Below are 27,430 nucleotides of genomic sequence, written 5' to 3'. Positions count from 1 at the left end.
GTTTAGCAGTTATGTTTAGTGTTAACTGGCAGATTTAACACTTCACCGTGCATTTAAGAGGAGATTATGGGTAAGGACTTTTATCTCTGATGATTGTAACTGCCATCATTTTCATCAGTACTTGTTAAAATGTCAATAACTCTTAAAATGTCTTGATTCATGCGATGTGTGGGATGACATTGGTTTGCAGCCTTTAGACTGTGGTCCATCTTACCATTTTGTTGTAGTGGTGCTTGCAGTAGCCGCAATACTTCACGTTGTCAGCTTCTGGGCCTTCCTCCTCGCACAGCAGACCTGCCATCTGAGCACTGAATGCAGGGTGTTACAGGGTCAGACAGGAGAGGAAACAGGAGAGCACACACAGACACACACACACAGACCTGAGAGCTTTTGTCATTGATCAAGACAGGATGGATAAAATGTCAGATCTCAGCACACAGAAATCTGTGCTGAACTATATTCCAGGATTGATTTTGTAAACTGTGTAAACAGGACGTCCACTCCGTAGGGCTGGTAACGCCGCTGGACACGCCGCCAAAATAATAAATGTTTTATATGAAGGCAAGTCACTGTCAAAATTCGAGAGCGCAAATTAGATTCACGCACGCGCGCAAATCAAACAGCCGCGGGCGTATTTTACTTTGTCGAGCGCTTTTACATCACTCCGCGGGCAAAATTCCCTCCCACACTCGCGAAAGTCCCTCTCCCTCGCTCGCGCGAGAGGGACTTTCGCTCGCTCGCGAAACTTTACTCAGCTCGCTTGCTCGCAGTTTTTCTTTTTGACGGTAAGTGGGCGGACCCAGTCTCTACATCTAATTGGTTACAATCCTTGTCTTTGGATAGACCGGATATCACTGTGACAGACTCAGATTTTCAGAGATTTTCAGATTGCACTACCCATGCAGTAATAATGTACTTACTGTACGTGTACTTTTACTTTCTGCACTTAAAGTACATTTTGCTGATAATAACATACTTGACTAAAGTTCTGAATGCAGGTATTTACTCGTAATGGATTGTTTCATCAGTATTAGTACGTTTACTGCAGTGAAGGATCTGAATACTTTTTCATCCACTAATTACTTGTCAGTGATTTAAATTGGGCAAACAGTTAATATAGAAACAGTGGTCCCTAATCTTGGCTACAGATCCTTGAGCGGGTCCAATTTGTTGCTCATATTATATACAACTAGGGCTGCAGCAACGAATCGATAAAATCGATTAAAATTGATTATTAAAAGCGTTGGCAACGAATTTTATTATCGATTCGTTGCGTCGCGCGATTATTACGCCACTCAATAAGTCACAGAGATGTTTGAGTATAACAATAAAAGTTGAGTTGAGCGCGGAGCAGAGCGGAGGTAGAGGAAAGACCATCGGAGAGACCCGTAACGTTGTTCTGAAACACACGGCGGAGGCAGAGAAATCAGTACGACCTAAGTCATCCAAGGTGTGGGAGCATTTCACACTAAATCAATCGAAAAAGTGTGTTAATTGCAAGATATGCAAAAGCGACATGGCATGGCACTGGAGCACCACGGTGATGATTCAGCACCTAAAACGTGAACATGTTGGAGTCCTTGATGAGGAGGAAGGGAGTTCAACAGCAGGTTAGTCACTACAGAATCCTACTGTTCCGTTTTGAAGTGAGGAACGTAACGTCCCTTCATCAGCTCTTCTGGTGCTGGTGTTTACTCGTTATTCAGCTTGACAAGCATGACAAGTTAGCGTTAGCTCGTTAATAACAGTAGTAAAGCAGGGGTGGTATAGTTTGCAAGACTAAAGACACGTTTTTATTCACTCGCCTTTTCCCCGCCAATTCATCGAAAAAAATAATCGACAGATTAATCGATTATTAAAATAATCTCAACTTTTTTTATACTCAAACATCTCCGCGAGTTATCGAGTGGCGTAATAATCGCGCGACACAACGAATCGATAATGAACTTTGTTGCCAACGCTTTTAATAATCGATTTTATCGATTCGTTGTTGCAGCCCTACTTGAAATGTGTCGAGAAATTAGCAAACAACAAAGAATGTAATGTAGAAAAACACTTCCAGAAAAAGCACACATTTGCTGAAAAGTATCACGCTGGAGATGAGCGAAAAAGAGCAATTTCTCAACTGCTGCAGCAAACTGAGTACGTTTTTTTCTCCTCTTCTTAAGAGTTTGATATTGTTATCACAGGTGAAATAGCAATAAAATATCAAGAATTGTCTTTATTCTTGTTCTATAATTTCATAAATACAACAAACTATAGCTTTTGTAGATATAATATAGCTATATATAAAACTTTATAAGCTGTGATATCAAATAGCTTTTGCGGCTCCAGACAAATTTTATTTGGAGAAAAGTAGGGCAAAATGGCTCTTTGGATAGTAAAGGTTGCCGACCCCTGAGCTAAGGGAAACGCATACCAGCATTTTGTGACCAACTGTGGACTGCAGCAGGCCATTAATTCTGGGGCTGTTTCACAACTAATTGCATCAGTCAACAAGAAAAATCAATCATGTGTATCTAAAATCAGATTACGCCTTGATCGTAGTTTTTGTTATTGTGTGACTTTGGTGAAATTTGAATGGTTAGTTCGGATTCACCGAAGTCACACAATAACACAAACAAACTAACCGATTGAGGTTGCTGTAGACCAGCAACTCCTGTGTTCTGCAAGAGGGCTGCCTGATGGCAAGGTAAAGCAGTGAAAATATTCTAAATATATTGTACACTTAAACTAATATAGACTTTTTTAATGCATCTTCAATATGTTGCTGCCCCCATCCACACCAGTTCATTACTTTGCTTCCGTGCTCATACTCGTGACTGTTTTTCAAAACTTGGGGTGTGTAAAGGACTCTTATGAGGTTCTGTTATATGTAAGGTGAATATTTCCAACAAACCCTTTTCTTTGTTACCTAAGTTAATCACTTCCTGCTAGCCTTTATTTTGTAAGTGCCCTTTCTATGTTTTGGGTCCTTTTATTTTGAAGTCCTTCTGGCGAAACCGGAAGCAGATCCAACTCGTCAGAGTATAGTAGTTTGACTTGGATTTGGATAAAAAGATTGACGGTGCAGACGAAAAGATGTTATAAATATTCCTCTGCAATATTAGTTTATTAATTAACGGTTAAGCACCTAGCTGGAACGGGAACAAGGTATTGTGTGTTTATTGTGTGTTTTATTGTATTTCTGTTTCAATTAGATGCTAATGTTAGCTTAAGAGAGTTAGCTAAATGACTAAGCTGTAATTTTAAGCTAATGCTATATTTCGTTTTTTACATGTGCTTTTGAAATGTATATATATATATTAGAGAAAATGTTTAATTAATGCTCCCATCTATATTTAACTGTATTTAAGGAATTTTTAAACTCGTAAGAGCTCATTTATGTTGTATCTGTTCCGTAGCTCTTACGGTGTTTTCTGGAGATTGGTTTAAATGAGAAAAAATAAATAAAGGCCTCTGGAAACATTAGTACGCTTCACCATTGTCCGGCTGGGGTCCGCTACAGTAAGAGCTTCGCCCTCACCGATCTGACAACTTGCTGCCTCCTTGACGGGCCGTGACGGAGGGTCTCCACGGCTACCTGCTGCTGCTACGTCGCCACATGCTGTCCACATGGATTCATCTAGCGCTACATGTGCCCGGGTGCCAGCACGAGATCCACTTCGGCTATTCTGGTAGTGTTCTCATGGATTCGGTGCAATGGTCAAGTACGGTCACATTCAGTGACATTGCTGCCCCCCCCCCCCCCCCCCCTTTATTACCCACAGTCTACAGTACTGCAAATAAGGAAATAAGGTGAGCTCCACATGAACAGCCTTTAGACTGAACCAGTGAACATTTCATACAGACCTGCTCATCTACAGCAAAGGAAAGACACTGTTGCTTACATTCATATGGACTCTTATTACTTACAAACATTTTACTTCTTTGGACACTTCCAATTACTTTGAGAATTGTGTTAACACGGTACTTACCTGAATATTTACAGTAATCTGAGCATATGCACACAAACGCAACTGTGTTACTGTCTACTGTTGATCCGATACTATAAGTTCATGCTGTTTATTGCAATGGTTTTATAAAAGGTTTCTCTATTGACTAAATAATTTAAGAAATTTAGTTTATGATGTCAGAGTCAGGTAGCGTTAAGGAGACTAAGGAACTTCCAGATTTGCAGAGTGAGCTCCTCTCACTGACAGATGTATCTGAGAGACCCTGTCTGAAAGATAATCTTCACAAAAATGATGACCAACCTGAAGGTCCTCGACGCTCTGAACGTGCACGGAAGTCTACAGAGAAAATGCTTGCGCTGCAAGGTGAAGAAGCCCAGAGAAAGGAAAAAAGGCTGCTCTCAATGTATGAGAAATGGAAGCTCAATGTACGTAAGGCAAGAGATCAGCTGAAGACGTACATGTCAGAGAGCGAGCTCTGGCCTCTCATTGAAGAGCTGAAGAAAAGTAAGGATAACATAATGAACATGTATTTCGAGATTCAAGATCTCGCGACACCTTCCACTGACGTGAGAAGACGAGTAGACGTATGTGAATCAGTTACCACAGAAATTGTCAGTATCGCCTATAGTAGAGCAATTGACGAAGAAGGTGAGTTTAATGAGAACCAGGAGAGACGCCGCCTTCATGATCTGTTCCACCGTGAATGTGCAAAGTCTGTCTACGGATCTGCTGTTTCTTCTATAAGTCACAGCAAATCTGAACACCACTCCATAACTTCGTCCACGGCAGCTAAGCGTGTGGATGCAGCTGCTGAACTTGCAGTGAAGGAAGCAAATTATAAGATGATGGTAGCAGAAGAAAGGCAAAGGGAAGTGATCTGTGAGTTAGAGGAACAGCAACGGAAGGCTCTAGAGGCACAAAAACGGGAGTTGGAGCGATTGCAGGCAGAAAAGGAAGTGTGGGCGGCTCAAGCCAAACTTAAGGTGTACGATGAAGAGATGGAACGTGAAGCCGCTGACTGCCTTAACAACGAAAGGAACAAGGACTCAAAGAATGAGCCTGTAACCACAGTCCCTCATTCACATGCTGCAACACCCTCTCATCCAGACATTTCCTCTCTTGCTCAGGTCTTTCAAGACAGCATAGTCTTAAATAGGCTCCCTCTTCCAGAGCCATCCATCTTCAGTGGTGATGCAATACAATTCATTGAATGGAAAGCAGCATTTACCTCACTCATCAACCAAAGGGCTATTGCTCCAGCTGAAAAACTCTACTATCTGAAGAAATACGTTGGTGGTCCAGCACGTCAGGTGCTAGATGGCACTTTCTTCCGAAACGATGATGAGGCCTATCAGGATGCCTGGAACAAGCTAAATCGTCGCTTTGGCCAGCCATTCACCATTCAGAGAGCATTCAGAGAGAAGCTCACCATTTGGCCAAGGATTCAAGCTAAGGATGCTCAAGGACTCAGAAGCTTCTCAGATTTTCTGAGTGCCTGTCAGGATGCCATGCCTCATGTCAAGGGTCTCGACATATTAAATGACTGTGAGGAAAACCAGAAGCTCACCCGTAAACTACCAGACTGGACAGCTTCAAGCTGGAACCGACAAGTCACACATAGCCTAAACGAGAAACAAGAATTTCCAAGTTTCAAGGACTTTGCAATGTTTGTGTCAACTGAAGCAGAGATTGCTTGCAATCCAATTACATCTTTCCATGCTCTTCATTCATCAGACTCTAACACTGAAAAGAGAAATCTCATCGACACAAAGAGAGACAGGGCCAGTGTTCTCACCACTCACACAGCTATAGACAACTCAAACCAAAGGTCAGATCAGAGACAGGTTAAGGCGCCCTGTATTCTCTGTCAGGATAATAGACACCAGCTACATGCATGTCCCAAGTTCATGGAGATGCTGTTGGCAGAGCGACGGAACTACGTAAGGGAGAAGAAACTTTGCTATGGATGCCTAAAATCTGGCCACTGTGCAAAAGACTGTCGTCACCGTCACTTCTGTGACAACTGCAAAGGAAAGCATCCGACAGTCCTTCATGACTACAACTATGGAAAGGAAAGGTCTTCATCAGAAACAGGGACAAATCAAGGTGCCACTGCAACATCACTCAGTGTAGCAGGTGAAGGCTCATCCTACACATCAATGATAATGCCTGTGTGGGTGTCATCTAAACACAACCCTAAGGTTCAGAAGCTTGTCTATGCTCTACTCGACACTCAAAGCGATACCACATTCATCGACCAAGAAGTGAGTGACAGTTTAGTTGCTGACAAGTATCCAGTGAAGTTGAAGTTGACCACCATGACTGGAAAGAACACGATGCTCCCAAGTGAGTGTTTCTGGCCTTTATGTAAGAGGATACAGTTCATCCATTCATGTTGAACTTCCAGTTGCCTACACAAAAGACTGCATACCTATAAACCGTCTGCACATTCCCACTTGTGAGAAGGCTAAACAATGGAGCCACCTCAGAGAAATAGCTGACAAAATCCAACCACTAAAGGACTGTGACTTCTGATAGGCTACAACTGTTCCAGAGCAATGGTACCAAGACAAGTCATTCTAGGAGGAGATGAGGAACCCTATGCTGTACGGACGGATCTAGGATGGTCTATTGTGGGGCGCTCCTCACAAAGCCATGATTCACTGAGCACAAGTGGCTTGTGTCACAGAATCACAGTTAAAGAGCTACCTCTGGTAACACCTGCAGATGCTATTCGAATTCTAGAATCTGACTTCAAGGATGGCAGTGAAGACTGTAAAACAGTGTCACAAGACGACATCACCTTTCTCAACAAGCTAGATGAGAGCATACGGAAAAATACACATGGCCACTACGAAATGCCTCTGCCTTTCAAAAGCAGACCCAGCTTACCTGATAACAAAGATTCAGCCATGATACGCCTCAACCACCTGAAAAGGAAATTGCAACGGAACGAAGGGTATAAGGAGCGGTATGTCAAATTCATGGAAGAGGTCATCGAAAGAGGAGACGCAGAGCAGATCGCAGATGGTGGGAGTGAAGGTGAGAGATGGTACATTCCACATCACGGCGTTTATCATGCAAGAAAGCCAGATAAACTTTGCGTAGTGTTCAATTGCTCTGCCAGGTACAAAGGAACCAGCTTCAACGACCACCTCCTCTCTGGGCCTGACATGTTGAACAACTTGAGTGGAGTTCTCATTCACTTTCGACGGCACCCTGTTGCACTGATGAGTGAGATTGAAAAAATGTTCCATCAATTTCATGTGGATGAGGCTGATCGCAACTATCTGCGCTTTCTCTGGTGGAATCAAGGAGTCTTGAACTCACCACCCAGCGAATTCAGGATGAAGGTGCATCTGTTTGGTGCGGCCTCCTCCCCTGGATGCGCAAACTATGGATTGAAGCATCTAGCTAAGGAAAATGTAGTAGAAGAATGTCAGTAGAGAAACCTCTACTGACAAAGACGGACTAGTGAGGAGAGTTAAGGTTTGCCTCGGTGACAAGAAGCTTGGGGAAAGGGGAGAGCGTCTTCACAAGATATCTGAGGTCGAGCGACCAGTCCAGAAGCTAGTCCTGCTGCTGGAAAATGATTAAAGCTGCTCACTCTAATATGGTTCAAAATACTTTCTCTAACAGGGTTGTGAGCTCACTTAGTTTATGAAGGTTTTTTACTTTCTTATTTGTATATGGAAGGTCATTTTCAGTTAAAAATCATTCGTGCCTAATGTAAATTGTATACAGTTACATTATTTACTCATGATTGGTGGGAGTGTAAAGGACTCTTATGAGGTTCTGTTATATGTAAGGTGAATATTTCCAACAAACCCTTTTCTTTGTTACCTAAGTTAATCACTTCCTGCTAGCCTTTATTTTGTAAGTGCCCTTTCTATGTTTTGGGTCCTTTTATTTTGAAGTCCTTTTGGCGAAACCGGAAGTAGATCCAACTCGTCAGAGTATAGTAGTTTGACTTGGATTTGGATAAAAAGATTGACGGTGCAGACGAAAAGATGTTATAAATATTCCTCTGCAATATTAGTTTATTTATTAACGGTTAAGCACCTAGCTGGAACGGGAACAAGGTATTGTGTGTTTATTGTGTGTTTTATTGTATTTCTGTTTCAATTAGATGCTAATGTTAGCTTAAGAGAGTTAGCTAAATGACTAAGCTGTAATTTTAAGCTAATGCTATATTTCGTTTTTTACATGTGCTTTTGAAACGTATATATATTAGAGAAAATGTTTAATTAATGCGCCCATGTATATTTAACTGTATTTAAGGAATGTTTAAACTCGTAAGAGCTCATTTATGTTGTATCTGTTCCGTAGCTCTTACGGTGTTTTCTGGAGATTGGTTTAAATGAGAAAAAATAAATAAAGGCCTCTGGAAACATCAGTACGCTTCACCATTGTCCGGCTGGGGTCCGCTACAGGGTGTGCGGACCGTCATCTACTGTCAGTAATACACTGATAATGGAGAAGTACCTCATACAACCCCACTTAACTATCCCGTTAAGACTCACCAGGTGACATGGAAAGCTTGTCTGCAGCCCTGTCTGTTGCAGGTCATGCAGGCTCCGCAGGCCGCCTTGCTCTCTCTCCCGTGGTCCTCACAGATATAACAGGTCTGGTGAAGAGGCAAAATGGAGAGAATAGGGGAAGAGGTAACAGAGACATATCAGTTATTAGTATTATTAACAGGTGCTACATTGCCCTGTAGATGAACAAAGTGCACACAAAGCCCTTGCCATTAAAAAAAGAAACAGATTAATGTGGAAAGCTGAGTAACGCTCATTCATTCATGTTATTTGGCTACTCAAGAGAACCATTGTGATTTAATTGCAATTAAGCTTAATTCTCCTTACTTTGAGTCCAGAGGCAGCTATACTGTAAACGATTAGGACGTTTTGTTTGTCAAGACAACAGATGGAGCTTTCCAACAGAATGCAGTTTGCTCAGTGCTTGCCGCTTTGTACAGCAAAACTGTTTACCAGATGTTTGGGAAAGTTGAATGAAAAAAAAAGCTGACACCAAAGAGCTTGTGGCTAGTTGTGCATTTGTTTTCAAAACAGAGCTTTTACTTTTATATCAGGATGGTACTAAAATCTAAAAATGTATTTCCTCCATCATTTCCTTCTAGTTTGTATACAATTGGTGTAAATTGTTGCGGGGGAACTTGCATTGATGTAGCAAAACAAAAACAAAATAAATGTCAATCATGCGAAGCCAAGATTTTGGAAATTATTCATTTTAGAGCTCAAGGCTGGAATCCTTGCCTCCGGCATGACAGCAGCATCAGTGCACACAAAATACATGCAAGCATACACATGTGATCACTCACACACACACACACACACACACACACACACACACACACACACACACACACACACACACACACACACACACACACACACACACACACACACACTTTTTGTACTTCTTCCTCAGCTTGTCCCCAGTGAGCGGGGCAGACTGCTGGTGGGGGCCAGAAGAGGCCTAGCAACAGGTGCAGGACAAAGGAACAGCGGGCTCTTTACCTTTTTTGCTTCGACCCTCTCTGTTTTGCCCGTTCTCCTGTCTTCCTCTACTCCCAACATCCTTACTCTGCTCCCCTTAGAGGATGTTGGCTATGTAATGAAAGGCCAGAGACATAACTACACCAAGCGTGTAAAAGGAAGAGTGGCTTCTCAAGTTTTCCCTGTCCATTGTAACGCTGTCTAGGAATGCAGGCAGCAAAATCTGGATGAATGGCTCCGACAGAGAAAGCTGCATGCAATTTACTGTAGCTGACACAGTAATATGAAACCAGGCACTCAAACACTCACATGTGTACATTTATATGCAGGCATGCACACAGACACACTCACATTACATACACACAGCACATCAGCCACTGGTTGCTAAGACTAATGAGTACATGCGTCAAATATTGATTTATTTGTAATGTGCATTGCTTTGAAAAGGCCGGCTCTGATGCATGCTGGATACACCAGCGCTCACTACTTCTGCTAAACACAGTCTGCCAAAGACTAAACAGACAATAAAAAAAAGGTACAAATGGATGAAGTTACAAGACAGCAGATGTGTGATAATGCTATAATGGTCTTTAACTAGTTTGTGGTTCAACGGTTTGCTTTAAAAAGTGAGATATAAATACACATTAGCAAAATATTTCAGTAGCCCTTCTGAATATCTAAGCATGACTGTATATGATGAAGGCCTTTTGTCCATATGTGGTGTTACTCTACACGTTAGGACTCTGTAAGGTCCGGCTATCTTTGGATTTTGTCTGTCAGTATGCAGAATTAAACTGTTTCATATCAACATGTTGTTGACCATTGTTCATTTAAGTTACAAACACACACGTTACATGATTAGACTTGGAGATGCTTCTTTGTCAGATACTATCAATTCATGACGCTCTGTACTACTTAACTAATGATTCTTTTTATTAACTGATATTTAATAATCAATTCAGCATTTTATCTATAAAAAGGTAAAATATCCCAGAGCCCAAGGTGACATCTTCAATAGACCATAACCCAAATAGATTAAATTCTTATATTATATAAAAATCAGGAAGTGCAGCAACTTCAGGAAGATTTTTGTTGTACGTAAAAAAAAAAAGTAATTTGGCAGTATTTTGTGATGAACTGTTACACAAACGTGACCAGTCTCATTCATTTTCTACTTAAAAGGAACAGTTTCATGGAACTATGACTGAAAGAAAATAGCTCCGACATGAAACTGCTCACAACAAGGTCTGTGGATTATCTTGAGTAATCGGGTCATGATTCCTGGAAAGAGACATTGCTGTTGACTTTTTCAAATGTATCTTTTTTTTTTGCCGCTTTAAGCTCCACAAGCCGAGTGCCATCTAGTTCCATTTTATTGGATAGAAGGCAGAAATCTCTAAGGCCAATATCTCAAAGACTAGACGACTCAAGATCAAAACAATCTAGATTGATAAACAGCATTAAGAGGAAGAGGAAGAATATGTATTTTTGATTTTGATGTGAGCTGTCCCTTTAAGATGAAACGCTCCCACGTTTCCCAGAGTGACTTTTAACAACCTCCAGAGAGCAGAGACCTTGCCACATTGGGCTGTGGGTTTGTACGGAGCATGTAGGTGGAGAGAAGGTGATGTGGTGCAGAAAAACATTGTTTTCCGGTTAAAGGAGAAAAAGAAGAAAGAGTTGTGCCGTTTCCCGGATGACTTAAAGCTGCGTTTGTTGTAGCTGCTGTCGTTGGTGAAGAACCTGCTCATGCTTTCTTCTTTTTTGATGGATTTCTCTCTGTGGGATTTGTGACACTGCAGAAAAAAGTGTTTCCTAAAACAAAAGGTACTGCTCTGTTTTTCTGACTTTTGGTGACTGACACCAAAGCTGATATTTTCAGTTCTATTTCCAACTGAACTTGAAAGTGGCAATAGACATGGTTTAGACAAAGTTTTTTTTATTTAATTCATCATTATGAAATAAATTATGATTTAGATAGCTATAAAATAATGACAACATCTGCATTTCGATTGGTTTCTATAATCCTTGGTTTCACTATGCAATTCTCTCTGGATAAATAAAGGCTTGATTTAGGGCACAAAGGAACAAAAGCAGGAAGAGTAGAGCACTTTTGTTTTCCCCGTTAGCTATCGGTAGCTATCCCCATTTGAAAAGTTGTCTATTTCCACTATAAGTGAAGACAGCTTTATTTGAATTGCTCTGAAATTAGTTGTGTAAGCCCAAGTTAGAGTTCAGATAGCAAGACTTTACGTTTTCCAAAACCTTACTTCCAAAACAAATGTTCAACAGAAAAATCACTTAGGAAAATAAGATTAAAATAAACAAACATCTGTATGAGAACATTGCCTAAATAAACTTCAAGAGAGAACAGGTAGAGCAAATATGAATCGGACCAATCATTTGGTGCAATTTTGATATGTGACACTTTTCAAAACAAACCTTGTTTGGTTGGAAAGTATCAATGTTTCATACCCGGTCATAAATGCTTGTCATCTCTGCTAAAGGATGTTATTACGCGTGTTCCAGCCGCTACCGCAGGAAAAAAAAAACAGATGACATGTGGACACCATTCTCTGGCCATCCAGAAATACAAACACCTTTCTGTATATCCTTAATATAAGTTTCGAGACAGGGCGCCACGCCCCGAGGAAGTCCTGTAGACTAAAAACTGTTCACTTCAGAATGTGTTACAGGTTTTATCCAGTCAACAGTGTGTGTGTGTGTCAGTACCTTGATGTATCTGTCATGTGGGACGTACTGCAGGATGATGGGCTCCATGGTGAGGACGTTGGCAAACTGAACCTCAGGGATGTAGAGCGCGCACACAACGTGTGCCCAGCCTGATGGAGAGATTGGCAGTGGATCAATGACACAATGAGGTTTTCTTATGAATGAAGTGGAAATCCGTTCAGTGCATTCAGGGAAACAGCAGGAGAGTAAGACGGACAGGAGGGTGAGATTTACCTCCGCTGTCTGTCCTCTTGAGGGCACCATCTTTGTGGGGACACAGCTCACACCTCTGAGGCAGGACGGGAGAGAGCAGAGCTTGTAGTGAACGTGGCATCGATCCTAGCAGGTGAAGCAGAAACGGATGGATGTGCTTCGTGTCATGTCGTGTGTGCTGGCATACTCACCACACGTGCCGCCCTCTCCTGTGATTCACACTTCCGACAGAACCACGGACCGGTGGGAACCTGGACAATGCCGTAACATGCTGGGATGGGGAAACGGAAACAAACACAAACACACACACGGGTTAATGGTACTATTTTGATACATATTCCATTTTCTACTGTTGTGTCAGTACCGTTAAGTGCTGCTGGCACCTTGGTCAGGTAATATTTGAAAGAAGAAATGTATCCAGTTGGAACTTCAATTTAAGATTGAATATGAAATACATTGACCCTATGAAGACAGTTCTCAACTCCACCTGCTGTGTCAGCTTCTAACTAATCTTCCTTTATTACATTTTATAGCACTTTCGCTGACTTTACAGGAACAAAGTCATCTCTACTTAAAAAAATGTACTTGCAGATAAGGAAAGTCAGCCTGGCATAAATCTACAGCAGCCTCCCACAGAGTTGGTCAAACAGTCAGTGGCAGGGCTAATTTCTGCTCAGAAATGATTCCTAGAAGTTAAAACTGCTACACTTGTTTTGTGTCATTAAAAAGCAACAAAGCAAGTGGACACAAGGCAACATAATTTCCAAACCCGCGGGCCTCGCTGGGGCTGTTTTTGTCGCAAAAACACGCCTCTTGCAGTGTGTCGTGAATCCAAACCGGGCCAGACACGCACGCACGTACGTACACGGACCTGAAGTGCCATCAAGGCGCCATCCAGACTCGGCGTTACACTCTGCTGCTTGGCCCTGTGTGTTTAATCATGTGTGCGGAGAGGAAACAACAAACAGCACGCCTACCTACCCCTCCCACACACACGCACGTAGACAGCGATGGACCTACTAAAGAAACCTACCGACCTACCAGCACCTCTGGCTGCCTCCAGCCGCCACAGCTGCCCAGTAATTACGTTATATCTGCGGCTAACGTTACCTTGGTGAACAGCGACGCTGCAGCCGTGTCCATCACAGTAAACCAGAGGGTTCTCTGCCCAGCCTCGCTCGTCTGAACACACGCAGCAACCTCCAACCATTTCCCGCATGCTGCTCCCATACGAAGAAATGTATTTCCCCTCCCGGTAACGGCTCAGACCTCGCCCAGGCCTGTCAAGTGGACGTCCCGCACTTTAACGCCGCACCGGGCATAGCCGTGGGCCGCTTTCGTCGCGCACTTTTAGCGCTGCGGAGAGGCGAAATCTCGGCGTGGGGTTTGTGGTGGTGCTGCTGCTGCTACGTTTTTTCCGTGATGTCCTCCCCGTCCCCATAGAACCGATGCAGTGCGCATGCTCAGACTTGCTCTTGTGTTTCGGAATAAGTCACAGCAAAAGGTAGCAAGTTATTGTTGTTTTGTGGACATGAAGCCCCTTTTTCGCCGCGTGTTTTCAGACTGCAACATTATTTTTAAAATTCTCATCAATGTGACAATATATTGTACCTAAAGGCGTGGAATAGTTCTATAAATTAGATTAGTAAAACATGTCGATCAATCAGTCAAAACCGCTGGCTGCACTCTTGTTTCTCTGTCAAGTTTGTTTCAACAGCACCATCTTCAGGATTTCCACAGAATAGCGGGGCAAAAAATTACAAGCTATTTCACCATCCGATGTGCTGACCTAAAATGCAAAACATCCAGTGTGAATGATATACCTGTGTGTATATGAACATTTAATTTTACTTTATTCTGATTCGTTCCATTTTGGTGTAAGGTTCAAATGATCTACAAACAGTTATCTACATGTATCTTATATTCTTTCTCTATTTGTGGGCATCACTCTTTCCATTTACAGCCAAAACAATAAAAATACATTAAGATTAAAATTCAAGTTTGTCAAAGTGACCAGTGGCATACTGAGGTTTCATGACTCAAACTGCATTTGATTGGTTGCTCTTAAGGTCAGTGTACAGTTTGTTGTTGTTCCAGTTAAACTGCATCAGCATGGATCTCATTCAGATTTTTGGCTAATAAGTTGACTTCTATAATTCAGTCAGCAGATGTCACTAGAAGCCTCTCGTTTTGACTGGACTGCTTTATGACTTCTGTCTCGACTGGCTGAGTAAACTCTGTCTGACAGGCCGGTTTTATGGTGGATATGGGACTCCAGAAACACACAGTTTGGGATAGGGCTGTCTGAACATAGTGCAATTCCCCTTTTCCGATATACAGTATGGTTCTTTTTTGTTCAGGGGTAATGTGTCAAAAAATATCCTCTATGAGTCCTTAGGTTGTTTTTTCTTATCCTCCTACATTAGCACAAACTTCCCTGACTTCCATTTTATCTTTAAACTTCTGCACTCTTACTTTAACAAACTACTCAGAAGAAAAATACCCTGAAGTCAACCTCTTACAATTAGAAGAAAAAGAGAAGCAGTCTGGCTGTTCTTTTTTTCTGGCTGTTCTTTTTTTTTAATGGATGACTGGGCTTTTTAATCTAACGTATGGACATGACGCTGTCATGACAGTTTGCTTCACAAGTGTCACTTCTCATCAAACCCAAAGAGAGAAAAGGGAACTGGCTCTGATGGAGAGGACAGATAGCGCGGTGGCAGCTGGATGAAGCTAACACCCTGTTCTGGTCGGAAGGCAGCAAGGCGTGACTGAGTCCCTGCGCTGACATGTGGGCGTAGTGCATCCACACACGGCCCCATGCACTGACTTAGTTGCAATGTCAGAACCCAGTTTGTGTGTTGACCTAAACTTCCCTTAATAACAGCTGTCATCGGAGGTTCCTGAAGTCTGTCACATCAAAAATTACCACAAACCCTCCATTTGAAGCTACATTTTTCCATCACACATATAAATTCCCATGTGTGGAGCTTTACTGGCAGACATCACTTACTACCACCTGTTCTGTGGGTGAAGTGAGAGTTAGTGGGAAGAGTGAAACTATTGATTAGAATAATTCTCTCATGGAGTTTTCTTCAAGTTAAAGAAATAATAAATGCATTGCGCTATTCTTTGTTTAGTTTGGGAGCCCCCTGCACCATTTTAAAGGGCCCCAAGTGGATCATAGAAACCACTTTGGGACCCACTGCTCTGGAGTGATACTGTGTAAGGAGAACACATCAAGAGTAAGTCAATGTCGTGCAGTACAACACTTCTCCCAGCAGATGGGGGCTGGTGTGAAGAGACTTGTGATCCACTGCCATTCATTTCTTCACCATAAGGGTGGGAAAGAAGAAACAGTGATGTCTATTGACAATCCCACAACACAAGACAAGAGTCATTTGCTATTTTACCCTCATTTGATAATTTTTCATTTAAATGTTATATATTGCAGTGGCTCATATTCTTTGCTCCTGATTAAATGCAAAAGCTTTAAATGCTTTCAGAGAAATATTTAGGTGTTCAACAGCACCTGACATTTAATTTAGACCTACCTCAACTTTCATTTATACCCCCGTTACTTTCTAAGTCCTAAATATATACACCTCTATTTCGTGCGACAATAACATCTCTGTGAGCCCTTTCTAACTTTGTTTGAGTGTATATTGTGAGAAACCAACACATGGTGCAGAGCGAAGGGATGTCTTTTGAAGCTGTGAACTGCACTTCTCTCAAACCACAGCCTAAAAGAAGACATGTGACCTTCTAGATAATAGGATTTTTTTTCTGCAGTCTTGAATTGGCAAGTGCTTCTAAGAGAAGATAAACTTCTCTCAACAAGGTGCAGGTCTATGTGTTATGAAGGAAAAGGAGTGGTTATCTTTTATTTTTACATCTTTACACATATAACAGTAAAAGAACAACAACAGATACACAGTAAATTCATTCATTTTTGCTATCTTGTTGAACATTTGAATGTATATATGGCTGACTATATCATATAAACAGTGGCTACAGCAGTGATCATTAAGTACTGTAACGTATCAAAATTAAGTAGAATTACTCCCGCATAAACACTTTACAGGCCATCTTTTCAGATGAGCACAGTATGACTAAGAACACTCTGACACTGGCCGCACTGCTATAACGTCTCTCTCAACAGTCTCGCACACGCACACGCACACACGCGCACACACACACACACACACACACACACACACACACACACACACACACACACACACACACACACACACAAGACTACAACTTCATGCTTTCATTTCTGATACTACCAGCTACTTATATGAGTAAATCTGTGTTCTTATACAGTGTTATCTATCGGAGCATATGTGTGTGTGTGAAAGCATGAATGTCTGCATGAATGAAAGCTACTTCAGTTCTAGGCGGTGCTCGCCGCGGGCTATGTGGGACGAGAACTCGTAACGGTCCCGACTGCGGTGGCCGCACACATTGCACTCAAGGGGGTCGCGGAAACCGTGGCACCCCATGTGGATGGTGAACATGACATAGTCCAGGAAGATCACCCTGCAGTGGCCACAGGGGTACACCGCCCCGGGCAGTGCTCCGCCCTCCCCGTCTACCCGCACCACCCGTAAAGCCTCCAGCGGCGACAAGGGGATGGACTGGGCGTGTGGGTGAAGGATGCCGTTCTGATGATTCAGCCCCCCTAGCAGGTGCCCTAAGCTGTACATTACAGGCTGGGACATCTGGGAGCCGTCAGTGTGGAACGAGTCCACGCCGAGGGGTGGCTGGGTGACGTGGGGGTGGCCAAGAACCGGCATGCCCATCTTGTGGCCGTTAGTGAGGCCCATGGGGCTGATGTCACTGCGGCCCAACTGGATGGGGTAGGGCCTGCGGGAGGGAGCTGGGTTACTGTCTGGCCCTGTGGGTTGTTGGTGGGTGTCGGGCCCTGGGGAGCCTGGCGGAGGATCCTTGATGTCAGTTCGGTAGACCAGCTCCCTGTTAAAACTCAGGTCTAGGCAGACACCGTTGTCGCCTAGACCGGCAGCATGAGAAAAAAAGAGTACTGAAGACTCCACAGGAAGACGATTCACATACTTCATCCAACAGCAGACCCAGAGAAATAGCACAAGCAGCAGTTAAAACAGTTATTGCTTACAGATGGGAAAATATCTACTAAAGATCCTTATAGGACTCTAAGGGGTCGTCACTTTGGTGTTGACTAAAGACAATTAGAACAATGTGCACCCACGGGTAAACAAAAAGGAAACCTGGAATATGCCTGGATCCCAGAACAGAAGAAGCTTTAAAGCATGAGAGGACCCTGAGCCAGCAGTTGAGCTTGGCGGCATGAGAGGACAGAGGGCTGAGAGGAAGCAGACGACGCAGACGAAGGCCTCTAGTGTAGCTGCACCACAAAGAATAGACAGAGCGGCACCTGCTCACGTTTCTCGCCTCCCGCCTGTTCTCTCTCTCTCTCTCTCTCTCTCTCTCTCTCTCTCTCTCTCTCTCTCTCTCTCTCTCTCTCTCTCTGTGGTTGCAGACATTACTTCTCTTTTCCCCCCTGTGGTTGTCATATTGAAAGATCTCACTTCATTTGTCAACCTGATAGAGACATGTAGGAGTTTGTTTTCTCCTTTTGTGAGCAGCTTGAGGTATGATTTACGAAACTACAACCCAATGTTCAAGCTTAAGAGCAAACTATTGAAAATCATTGTGTGTGTGTGTGTGTGTGTGTGTGTAGGACTCCAAGGTCACCAATTCACTTAAACTCATATCTTTAGATCATTCATCTGAGTTTGAATCAAAAAGTGAGTAATTACATTTTTTACAAGTTTCAAGTGCATGTTTCTGTCTCTGTCTCTCTCTCTTTATTTTTTAACATGTAGTCATTAATTTAACCATGCATGGTTACCAATACCCACCTACGGCACATTTCTCGCAGAGAATTTAGGACAGTGGAGGCCACTCTGTGTGCAGTATGAGGCAGGCATTCTGCCCTCAATTCCTGTTTGGCAAGAGATGGAGGCCAGCAAAGACAACTAGACAGACAAACAAGTAGCTTATACAGACAACTTGAAATCATCTACATAGCATAAATGCACAGCAAAAAGCACAAACAATGTAAAAATGTCAAAAAGACAACAGCATCTTATAGCTGCACAAGATGATAAAGTTTCAAAATAAAGAAGCCAGTAAACAAATGTGCATTAACATACACAAATATGAATTAGCAATTAGGTAGATGAACATATCAATCAAATGTAGACAATGTAGGCATTCATAATCTTTTGTTTTAATCTTAAGTAATTTTAAAACTTCAACACTCTCTTTCATCTGCTTGAGGTCATTGCCTCTACTCAGCCCCTTTGTGTCTGTGTGTTCAGCTGCTCTTACCGGTGAACTTCTGTGGCATTGAGCTCTTCCGTTTGGCTACGTTGCTGGCGAGCCTGTCGAGCAGCAGAGCGCGCTCAGTGCCCATTTGAGTCCTGGATGTCTGGCTGTCCTCTGCTTGACAGCAAGAGAGTGAGAGAGTAAGTGCAACAAAGAAATGAGGACCTCTTCTCGATCAAGCAGTATCAAAAGTAAAGGCAGAGCTGCAACTGTCCACCTGTCAAAGCTTTTGAGGTTGTAAAGTGAAGTAAAAAAAAATACCCTGCAAGACACACCAGCTGCTCGAAGCTGAGTCACACTGGGAGGAACAAGATATTAATTTCAGATCAGAAGCTCCTTTGACCTAACTTCCTAGTGGGTTTTTACTTCACCAGTGCAGGAGAGGAGACCACAGGATGAGGATGTACTTCCTCACCACTACGGCACTATCAGGCATAAACTTACGACATTTGTTGACCACAGAAGCAGAGCATCGTCTCTGTGTTGCAACTGTGCAACTGTCCTGTACGTAGAGGCATTTTTGGGGGGAGGTTATGTACATAGTGTCAATTTAACTTCTTCTGTTGATGCATAGACTTAATTTGTTTACTCTGTAATGTATTGTTTTGTTTTATTGTATGCATGAAATCAATGTTTAACTTTGCTGCCTTCCTGGCCAGATAGATTTTTAATCGGTGGATAAATAAAGGTTGAATAAAGAAAATTTAGAGGGTTTGTGTGTGCGTGTGTTGAGCGGATGGGTTGAAACATTTGCCCTACATATTTGGCTTCCCCTTTGCCGCTCCAGACATTAGAAGCGGTCTTCATACGCTGTGCCTCCAAACCACAGCAGCCATAACCTATTTAGCTGTAATGATGGGGTAACAGTCATAAGCTCATTAATTTAACGAGGCTATAAAAACAGGATCTGCTCAAAATAACAGCTGTAATTGTGTGCTCCATATGTGCAAATGAGCTTATGTAAACTGTGCAGTGGTCAGATTACATTAGCAGTTATGTGAGCATATGTGAAGTGTGTCTTTGTGTGTCCTGTGAAGACATGTAGGAGTTTCAAAGATGTTGCCTGATGCAGCGAGTGTTAGAAAGTGGCTGAGTTCGTACTGTGTGCTCACCTCTCTCAGCGGGGCCTTTGCTCTGAATGTACACATGGCACCTCTCTCTGTGCTCTTCGAGGGAGCTGCGCTGCTTATAGCTGCGACTGCAGTGGTTGCACTTGAAGGGTTTCTCCACTGTGAGCAGGAGTTTCAGTTAATCGCCAACACATGAAACAGCAACACCGTCTAAATGTTACAGCAAGTATTATTTCCTTAAGTACACGGTTTCACACAAAACTGATGACGGGCACATTAAGAGACTGTGTCTGCAGGTAAAACACGTGAACTGAAAGTGAATGAGTAAGTTTCCAGAGGTAAATGAGTAAGACGTCATATGTGATGAGCGTAACCATATGAGAGTACATGGCAGGTTGTTACTGGAAAAGCAATGCAGGCTCAGCAGACCTCATGTGATTCAAAAGGAGTGAGAAACCAACACCAAGGAGTGACAAACCAACCAACATGACACCGTGCACAGGTGCATACAGTATCAGTGCATATCAGCTTTACATGTGAGTGAGTATGTGGCTGGCTGGTACCAGAATGAGTGCGCAGGTGCCCGCTCAGAGCATCACGTCGACGGCAGGCGTAGCTGCACATGGGGCATTTGAAAGGCTTCTCCCCAGAGTGCAGTTTGATGTGGCGCAGCAGGTTTCCCTTCTGGGTGAAGGAGGCCCCGCACTGAGTGCAGTGGAATGGCCTCTCACCTAGGTAAGAAAGAAAAACACACCATGAAAAACAAGCCTGCAAGATGACATCTGTTTCTTTTGATCACACAACTTTTTATTTTTGTATTCGTCAAGTTCTACCACTGTAAATTATCTGTTGCTGCAGATTCACTGCATTGGGCTGGGTTACTGTTGAACAACACATTGATGTGGCGATATTGATATCTTAAAAAATATTAAAATATATATTTTTTTATGATTTACTTAAGTTGAACGACACTCTTCTTGTCCCTAGTATTACAGTGAATTGCAAAAAACACATAATCATTCACCATCTTTGAAAAGGGAACAAGGCAACATCCACTTAGATTGTCAGAAACCTAGAAACAAATGTTCTCACGACTCAAACTATGCAAATGCCAAGAATATTGTGCACCTCACTCCCCATGTCAAAAACACATCCTCATGAGTTCCATTTGAAGGCGGCATTTTTCTACTAGTCAACTGTACTCATCAGTAAAATGATGAGTGTGTGTTAATAGACGACGTGTTTTCATGTGGCTGACAACCACTCTGCATAGTGATAAGTATTACAACATGTGGATAGACAAAAAACATGCACCATATATACTAGTGAGTTCATTAATTACAGGAATTGCATAATTCAGCACAGAATAATGACTGTAGATGTACTATGATGTGTTGACCTATCTGTTCACAAACAAATCACAAAGTTATTGCATGTGCTTCATATTTAAACAACACTAGAGGATATTTCACAACCTCCTTCTGTCACTGCAGCACTGGTTAGGACACGTGCGTCATGTAGGATGCAGACTTGTGCGTTCTTAATCGTAGTTACGTGATCAAACATCTTGACCTAGTCAATACAAGGCGGTATCCATTAGTGCTATCAACAGAGAGACGATTGCGCAACTGTTGTGTTTGAGGTCAGGTGCTTTAGGCTGTGTTCCTGTGCTTTACCCGTGTGGCTGCGTTTGTGCACCAGCAGTACGTTGATGCTGACGCAGGACAGGCCACAGATGTCACAGTTGAGCTTGCCTGTCGTCTGGATGCGAGGGGCCACGGCTCCAGGCACGTAGGTCCCTTCTGCACCAGCCGCTGCACCTGCGTGGGCGTCTGGCACGGCTGCGCTGTCGTAACGCGAGTAGTCCACAAGCGACAGGTCCTGTGGCTCATTCAGGGTATCTCCCTCTTCATCACCCTCCCCGTCCCTCTCCTCATCATCGTCCTCCTCTGTCCTCTCCTCATCGAATCCTTCCTCCGTCCCGTCCTCACTGGCCCCCTCCATTTCCTCTTTTAGCGATATCTCTCTTTCTTTTTCAGCCTGAGGGTACTGCTCGTTGTCTTCCATCTCCTCTGCCTCAATCTTTATCACATCTAAGCAAGGAGAAAGCAAGGGAGAATATATTTGGAGTGACATCGAATGCAAACACACATGCAGTGACTGAAACGTGATAAGGAAGAGATAAGACATGTGAAGTGATGTGTGGTCCATATACAACAGTTGATGTTTGTTCTCATTTCCAAATAAGGCACGAAATAAGTTTGATGAGACTCCACTCCAACCAGAATGTAAAACGCTGTCACATCTTTACTTCTACATTTGTATTTATAGCTGATAGTTTCATATTAGCACTAGCACATCTCCAATGTGTGGGTATCTTAATTTGGGCTTATGTGAAGTGTCACAAAGAGATTCAGAAGATGTGTACACAAGATAAGGGGGAAGGCATTTCCTCTGAATACACAGAAACTAGAACCAGGGCAGGAGAGAGAGAGAGCAGGTGCCTCACACAGGACAGCACCAATTCCTCATCTGCTTTTAAAAAGAGATTTCAGATTGATTGATTATTGCCTGTATCACTGAAGCTGAAAAACATTAATCTGCACCAAAGCCAGCAGTGCACTGCTGTAATTATAGTCCATTTCTAGCATATACAAGTTGACCATTTCATCTTAGCCACAAATCCTTACCCACTGTAGGTCAAACTTCCACACCTTACAGGATCCGCCTCAACTGTATTTCAATTTCTCAACCCCACAGTTGTTGATACGCACAGTCCTGAGGCCTGGTTTGCAGGACCTCTCACCTAAACGCTTGCTTCGTGTCAATGTACTCAGTTCCATCCAGAAACCACACTGTGGTCTTGGCGGCGACTGGTGATGAGCTGAAGAGCGGCGCCTTGTATTGTGGAAAGCGCTCAGAGGTGCTATGGAAACTTTGCACATGCAGAGCTCCGAGAGGCCCGATATAGAGTCCAGGGTCTCAGAGAGTGAACCGCAGGCTGCTCATCAGATGCAGAGCAGGGCTTTAGGAAGTGCACCCAGTGGGGCAGATGGGTGGCAGTCAGAAAAAAATAGGAGAGCTGTCTGTAACACCATGTTCTTTTGGAGATGCCACAAGTCTGAGTGACAACATTTCCACACTCAAAATATTGTGTTTGAAACACACTCACCGTTTAGAAAACATGTTTCTGGTCGGTGTGAGTGTGAACTGCGGATGAAGAAATACCCATAATATCTGACCATTTCACATTTAAGATGAATTAAGATGTAAGTTTCATCGGATAATACATGACACTGCAGTGAGCAACAAAACTAGACTGGGGTTGATCTAGCCCACATGTTCCTCATGTTCATGCTCTGGATCTCCCCGGCCCGAACAGTGTTCAAAGCAGATTGAATCAAATTCTGAGAATGATTTTCTCATTCATTTGTATTGAATAAAACCTAATGATGAGCTCCAGTGCAGGAGCATTTAACTCTACCCCAAGATAACTACAAGACTTTTATGATGCCTTTCCTGTCTAATCCGTTGGAGGACATAGAAACGACTCTTACTTCAAGCACTTGTCCATCATATGTAATCTGTCACTAGTTGATCATATTTAATTACATCCACCTTGCATTTTTTTAATATTACTATCATTTTAACTGAAGTGAAAGGATAAAACTCCCCCTTGTTTCTATGGGTTTAGAAAATTCTATCACACTTTGAGATACAAAACTATTACAAGCCTTAAAGTAAATATAGAAATGATAGAAACGAGATAATTGTTTTAGTTACTTTGCTAGACTTTTACTACTAAAAGGTATTTCCAAACAGCAGCGCTTCATTGTATTAATTCACAGGGTTTGTAGTGGTTCGTACCTCAAACTTTTTCCAACGCTTCGGAATGTCAATGGACAAAAAAGTGAGTGTAAGCTGCTGGACGGTGTGAGCTCGATGGCTAAAATGCAAAGCGTAATGGAAAGATGTCAATTGTGTGTGTGTGTGTATGTGTGTGTGTGTTGGGGGGTGTACATACGTGAAGCCGTCACACCTTCAGCACACTGCATTCCATTCTCACTGAATGAATTATCTTCCCTCTCTTCTTCCTCCTCCTGTGGCTTCACATCTGCAACATCACTGCAAACGTCTGAAAAAGTGACACGTTGTGCATGTGCAAATACTCTGTGTTACTTTTTGTTTCATTTGGAGAACTTCAAACCAGTAAGCTACAGTTATCTGTTAGAATAATGGAATATTAAAATCCCTTCACAGACATGAAAATGTTCAAGAACAAAGAAAACGTATGGTCTGCTATCAAATGCAGCCTGCACACATCCAGCTTCAGCATTCAATACTTTTCAGTCATGTGTGCTGAGGCAGTGGGGTAAGCAGGATGGCGGCAGCTGTGGAGAAACGTGTGCAGCCCGATCACGTACACCCTCACACTAAGGACAAGGAATCAGATACTCACCCATTCCGTTTCCCTCTGGGGTGGTAAATTCAGGATCTTTGTCTGTGTTCATGATAAAAAATGTTCTGTGGAGAACAATTACAATATTCATCAATAAGAGACAGTTTGGAGTCCAAATGAATGTAATCTGGTCAAGCCACATTACTTCTTATAGTGTTTTCAGAACTAGATCTAAGTCTACACAGCAATACGGAGAGAGAACATCTAGCACATTATAAAAATGATATTTGCTGCATATATTCAGTGTGGCCTTTTATCTTGACACATTGACACGAATATACCTTTCTTAAGGTTTTCGACACTATTAAAAGCCTCCCTTACTATTTCGAAAAAGCAGGTGAAGAAATAGAAGCAACATGTGCATATCACTGTTCCTGTTGGTTGGACAGCATAAAAAGAAGTGTATTAAAAAAAATGTGGGTAAAAGCCCATGGTTGATTGCTCAACCCTGTCACTACATTTAGCCTTATGAGAAAGAGATGCTGTTCACTGCAGATGCACTTCCTGCCAGGTCTGTACATAGGAGCAAGTGTAAAAGCTTTTCAACACCAATAGCCAGTGAGTCTCCCAACACCCGTAGCCAAAGTTTGAAAATTAATTTGGAAATAAAAGATCCAGATCTGCTTTAGAGACACTGTATCACTTTTCATTGAACGAATCAAAATTCCCAGAGCATGACTACTTTTACAATGTATATTACAAGTGTAACCGTAATTACAATAAAACCTGCGTAGTTATGTAGAACAGTTTTTATCATTTAGAGAGCTGCAACTACCCTTACATCCCATTCAGTGAGGAAAATACAGCAATAACAAAACTTTCTCACACGCTCAAAATTAAATTAAATTGAGAAGCGCATGTCAAAACGTGACAATTAATGCCAAGGTACTTTTTGTGTTTTATAGTTTGTTGGACGTAGCAAAGATTGGAGTAAAGATGAAATGATCTGACCTGCTTTTTGCTCAGCACCTGGAGGAGACTGCTATGGCAGTAGGAGATTCCACACTCCGCCACTGGACTTTCTCTGAATATGGAATATACTGCGCGCAACGTCACTACGGTGAAGTTGGAGAGATCCCTTAAAGGAACAGGAACATATTTTGAACAAGGTTGAGCAACAAAGACCAGAGCATGTTCACACAGTAGAGTAGCAACACCAATGATTTAGATTACTCCTCCTTACCGGTTCCATGATCGTAACATAAATATAATCACTAAACCTTAACAATTAGAGTCTATAACACTGTACGTTTACGAGTGAAACAAAGACCTAATTATGCGTTCTGTATCGATTCAGGCGGTCCACATGGTTCCTGACCATTTAAGGAGCTACCACTCCATCTTGTGGCCAAACTAGAACACTACTTTTCATTCGAACTTTTCTCTCCCCAATCAATAAAATAAGACTGTACACAATTTTAAAAAGACCCTATAAGCACTTGTACTGTAGCTATTTGAACACATTTTTATCTCTTGAGAGTTTAATGTACTTAGGTTGCTTTGGAAAAGAGCATCTGCCAAATGAGTGCAATGTAAAACTTTAGCGTACAAATTTGTTTTACTTCAACTAGGCCCAAACTTTAATCATAATTTTAAGTTAAAAATAAATCAACTGAGGAACTCATGTTTTAAAATAACAAAATAACATCACACTATCTGAGCTATTGAGTATTGGATAATGGGGCATTAGAAGAGCGGCAAACAGACTTTTCCCATAGACTTACATTGGGAAAAAGACATCTGTGAATCAGTGGATCTTTTTCTCTGTTTTTTGAGGTACATCAACTTCCCAGTACAAACGCACGAATAGCCCTTGTTTAAATCAGTATGTCCTAAAAGTTGTCAAATGCACTAATATAGCTGTTCATGTGTATGAGGGAGAGACCGAGGCTGGACCGAGGGCTGGGAGTCGGAAGATTGCAAGAAGATCCGGGTATTTTCCTCTGAATTCTATACATGGAAGTCAAACGTATTTTGCTTCATGCTCCACTGCTCAACTTTCATAACACCCAAACATTTATTCACATCTATCTTAGTTCTGTTAGTCTGTTTCAGCAATTTACAATTTACAAACTACAGACACACACTAAAATACAGCTCATTGGCACACATCAAACACCTACAGAACAGCATGGCTAAGCTCTGAGTAATCACCCTGAATGCCCAAGACTACATTTCATTGTGCAATGTTGTAAAATGACAATGATAAATCCTTGAAAAGACACACACACACACACACACACACACACACACACACACACACACACACACACACACACACACACACACACACAGTAAAACACCTCATAAATGACACATAATGAAACTGCTGGCTCTCTTATGAGCCCCAGGACCAGAGAGCCGCTCCTCTAACTACCAACTGTTTTAGTATATTGTTATTACAGTCTGTCAAGCTATTTACTTTATGTTGACCAGATATAGTTTTTCTTCTCAAATATTTGACTTGCAATTCAGAAAGTGGCTGAATCACAGCGAGGATCTTGACTAATTCCTGATAATTTACCAAGCAGGGACAGATTAAGAATCTGGGTGCAGTGTAACAAACAAACACCCACTGCAGCACCCACCTGAGTGGTGAATGGCCTTGTAAGGCTTGGCTGCGGCCCATGGTCCGCCTATGGCAACTAGCTACCAGACGGAGGAAAAAAGCTGAAAGAAAGCACACTCACAAAGGCATTACAATACATGCTGGGTTTCCATGGCAAAACAGAGGCAAAGGAACACAGGGGGGAAAAAAAGAGACGTCGACCAATAAAAGCCATGATTCAAAACCTTAAAAGCTGGGTGTAGGGACATATCTGCACAAACGGGCAAACAAGAACAAAGTAACACAATGATTTACATACTCTTTCATGATCGGAAATACACACATATATAATAAACTGCCATGGTTTGCAGCATTGTTAAAACTTATCTTGCAATCTTACTGGTTGGAGGCTTTTTTAGGACCGGTGGGGGTAGGGCGGCAGCAAAGAGGGGGGGGGGTTAGACTGTCCGTTTGCCTTTTAGAGCTGCCCATTCCAGTTAGTAGCAAGAGAGAGAGAGAGAGAGAGATTTGGGGGAGGACATGATGAGGGGGGGCAA

The 27,430-nt window shown here is 42.4% G+C and overlaps 2 protein-coding genes across 4 annotated transcripts in view; both read right to left on the bottom strand.

Moving 5' to 3' along the window:
* LOC137866383 (protein AF-17-like) overlaps positions 1–13,950 on the bottom strand; it is a 30,227-nt gene extending 16,277 nt beyond the window's left edge. The window contains exons 1-6 of the mRNA XM_068702251.1: positions 13,532–13,950; positions 12,613–12,692; positions 12,443–12,497; positions 12,209–12,318; positions 8,480–8,583; positions 215–308 (exon numbers count right to left, since the gene is read on the bottom strand). Of these exons, the coding sequence (XP_068558352.1) occupies positions 215–308; positions 8,480–8,583; positions 12,209–12,318; positions 12,443–12,497; positions 12,613–12,692; positions 13,532–13,640 (552 nt within the window). The 5' untranslated portion in view covers positions 13,641–13,950. The remainder of the gene's footprint in view (positions 1–214; positions 309–8,479; positions 8,584–12,208; positions 12,319–12,442; positions 12,498–12,612; positions 12,693–13,531) is intronic.
* A 2,341-nt stretch (positions 13,951–16,291) lies between these two features.
* On the bottom strand, positions 16,292–27,191 carry LOC137866374 (zinc finger protein Aiolos-like). Of its 3 annotated transcripts, none has more exons than XM_068702233.1 (9): positions 26,914–27,191; positions 25,277–25,403; positions 24,326–24,390; positions 23,891–24,001; positions 21,543–21,959; positions 20,430–20,597; positions 19,909–20,025; positions 18,800–18,913; positions 16,292–17,438 (listed from the first exon to the last, which is right to left on the bottom strand). In XM_068702233.1, the coding sequence occupies exons 3-9, from the start codon at positions 24,375–24,377 to the stop codon at positions 16,810–16,812; spliced, it is 1,608 nt and encodes a 535-aa protein (XP_068558334.1). In that variant the 5' UTR covers positions 24,378–24,390; positions 25,277–25,403; positions 26,914–27,191; the 3' UTR covers positions 16,292–16,809. The 3 variants fall into 3 exon arrangements, with proteins under 3 accessions (XP_068558334.1, XP_068558336.1, XP_068558335.1); XM_068702235.1 differs by having other exon boundaries at positions 21,621–21,959; positions 26,914–27,188; XM_068702234.1 differs by having other exon boundaries at positions 18,800–18,910; positions 26,914–27,186.
* Between the last annotated feature and the right edge of the window lie 239 nt (positions 27,192–27,430).

The sequence above is a fragment of the Cebidichthys violaceus genome, unplaced genomic scaffold (assembly GCF_023349555.1).
Source record: "Cebidichthys violaceus isolate CVI_PGR_0920_01 unplaced genomic scaffold, fCebVio1.0.p SCAF_82, whole genome shotgun sequence".
In the NCBI taxonomy this organism is placed as follows: domain Eukaryota; kingdom Metazoa; phylum Chordata; class Actinopteri; order Perciformes; family Stichaeidae; genus Cebidichthys; species Cebidichthys violaceus.
This window is presented reverse-complemented; position numbering and strand designations above follow the sequence as displayed.

Bases quoted from the DNA above. Each gene is read 5' to 3' on its own strand.
- LOC137866374 (XM_068702233.1), bottom strand. From the start codon at position 24,377: ATGAACACAGACAAAGATCCTGAATTTACCACCCCAGAGGGAAACGGA. The intron at 20,598-21,542 runs GTAAAGCACAGG...TTTCTTACCTAG, and splicing joins GCACAAACGCAGCCACACGG to GTGAGAGGCCATTCCACTGC. The intron at 18,914-19,908 runs GTGAGCACACAG...CTTGCTGTCAAG, and splicing joins CAAAGGCCCCGCTGAGAGAG to CAGAGGACAGCCAGACATCC.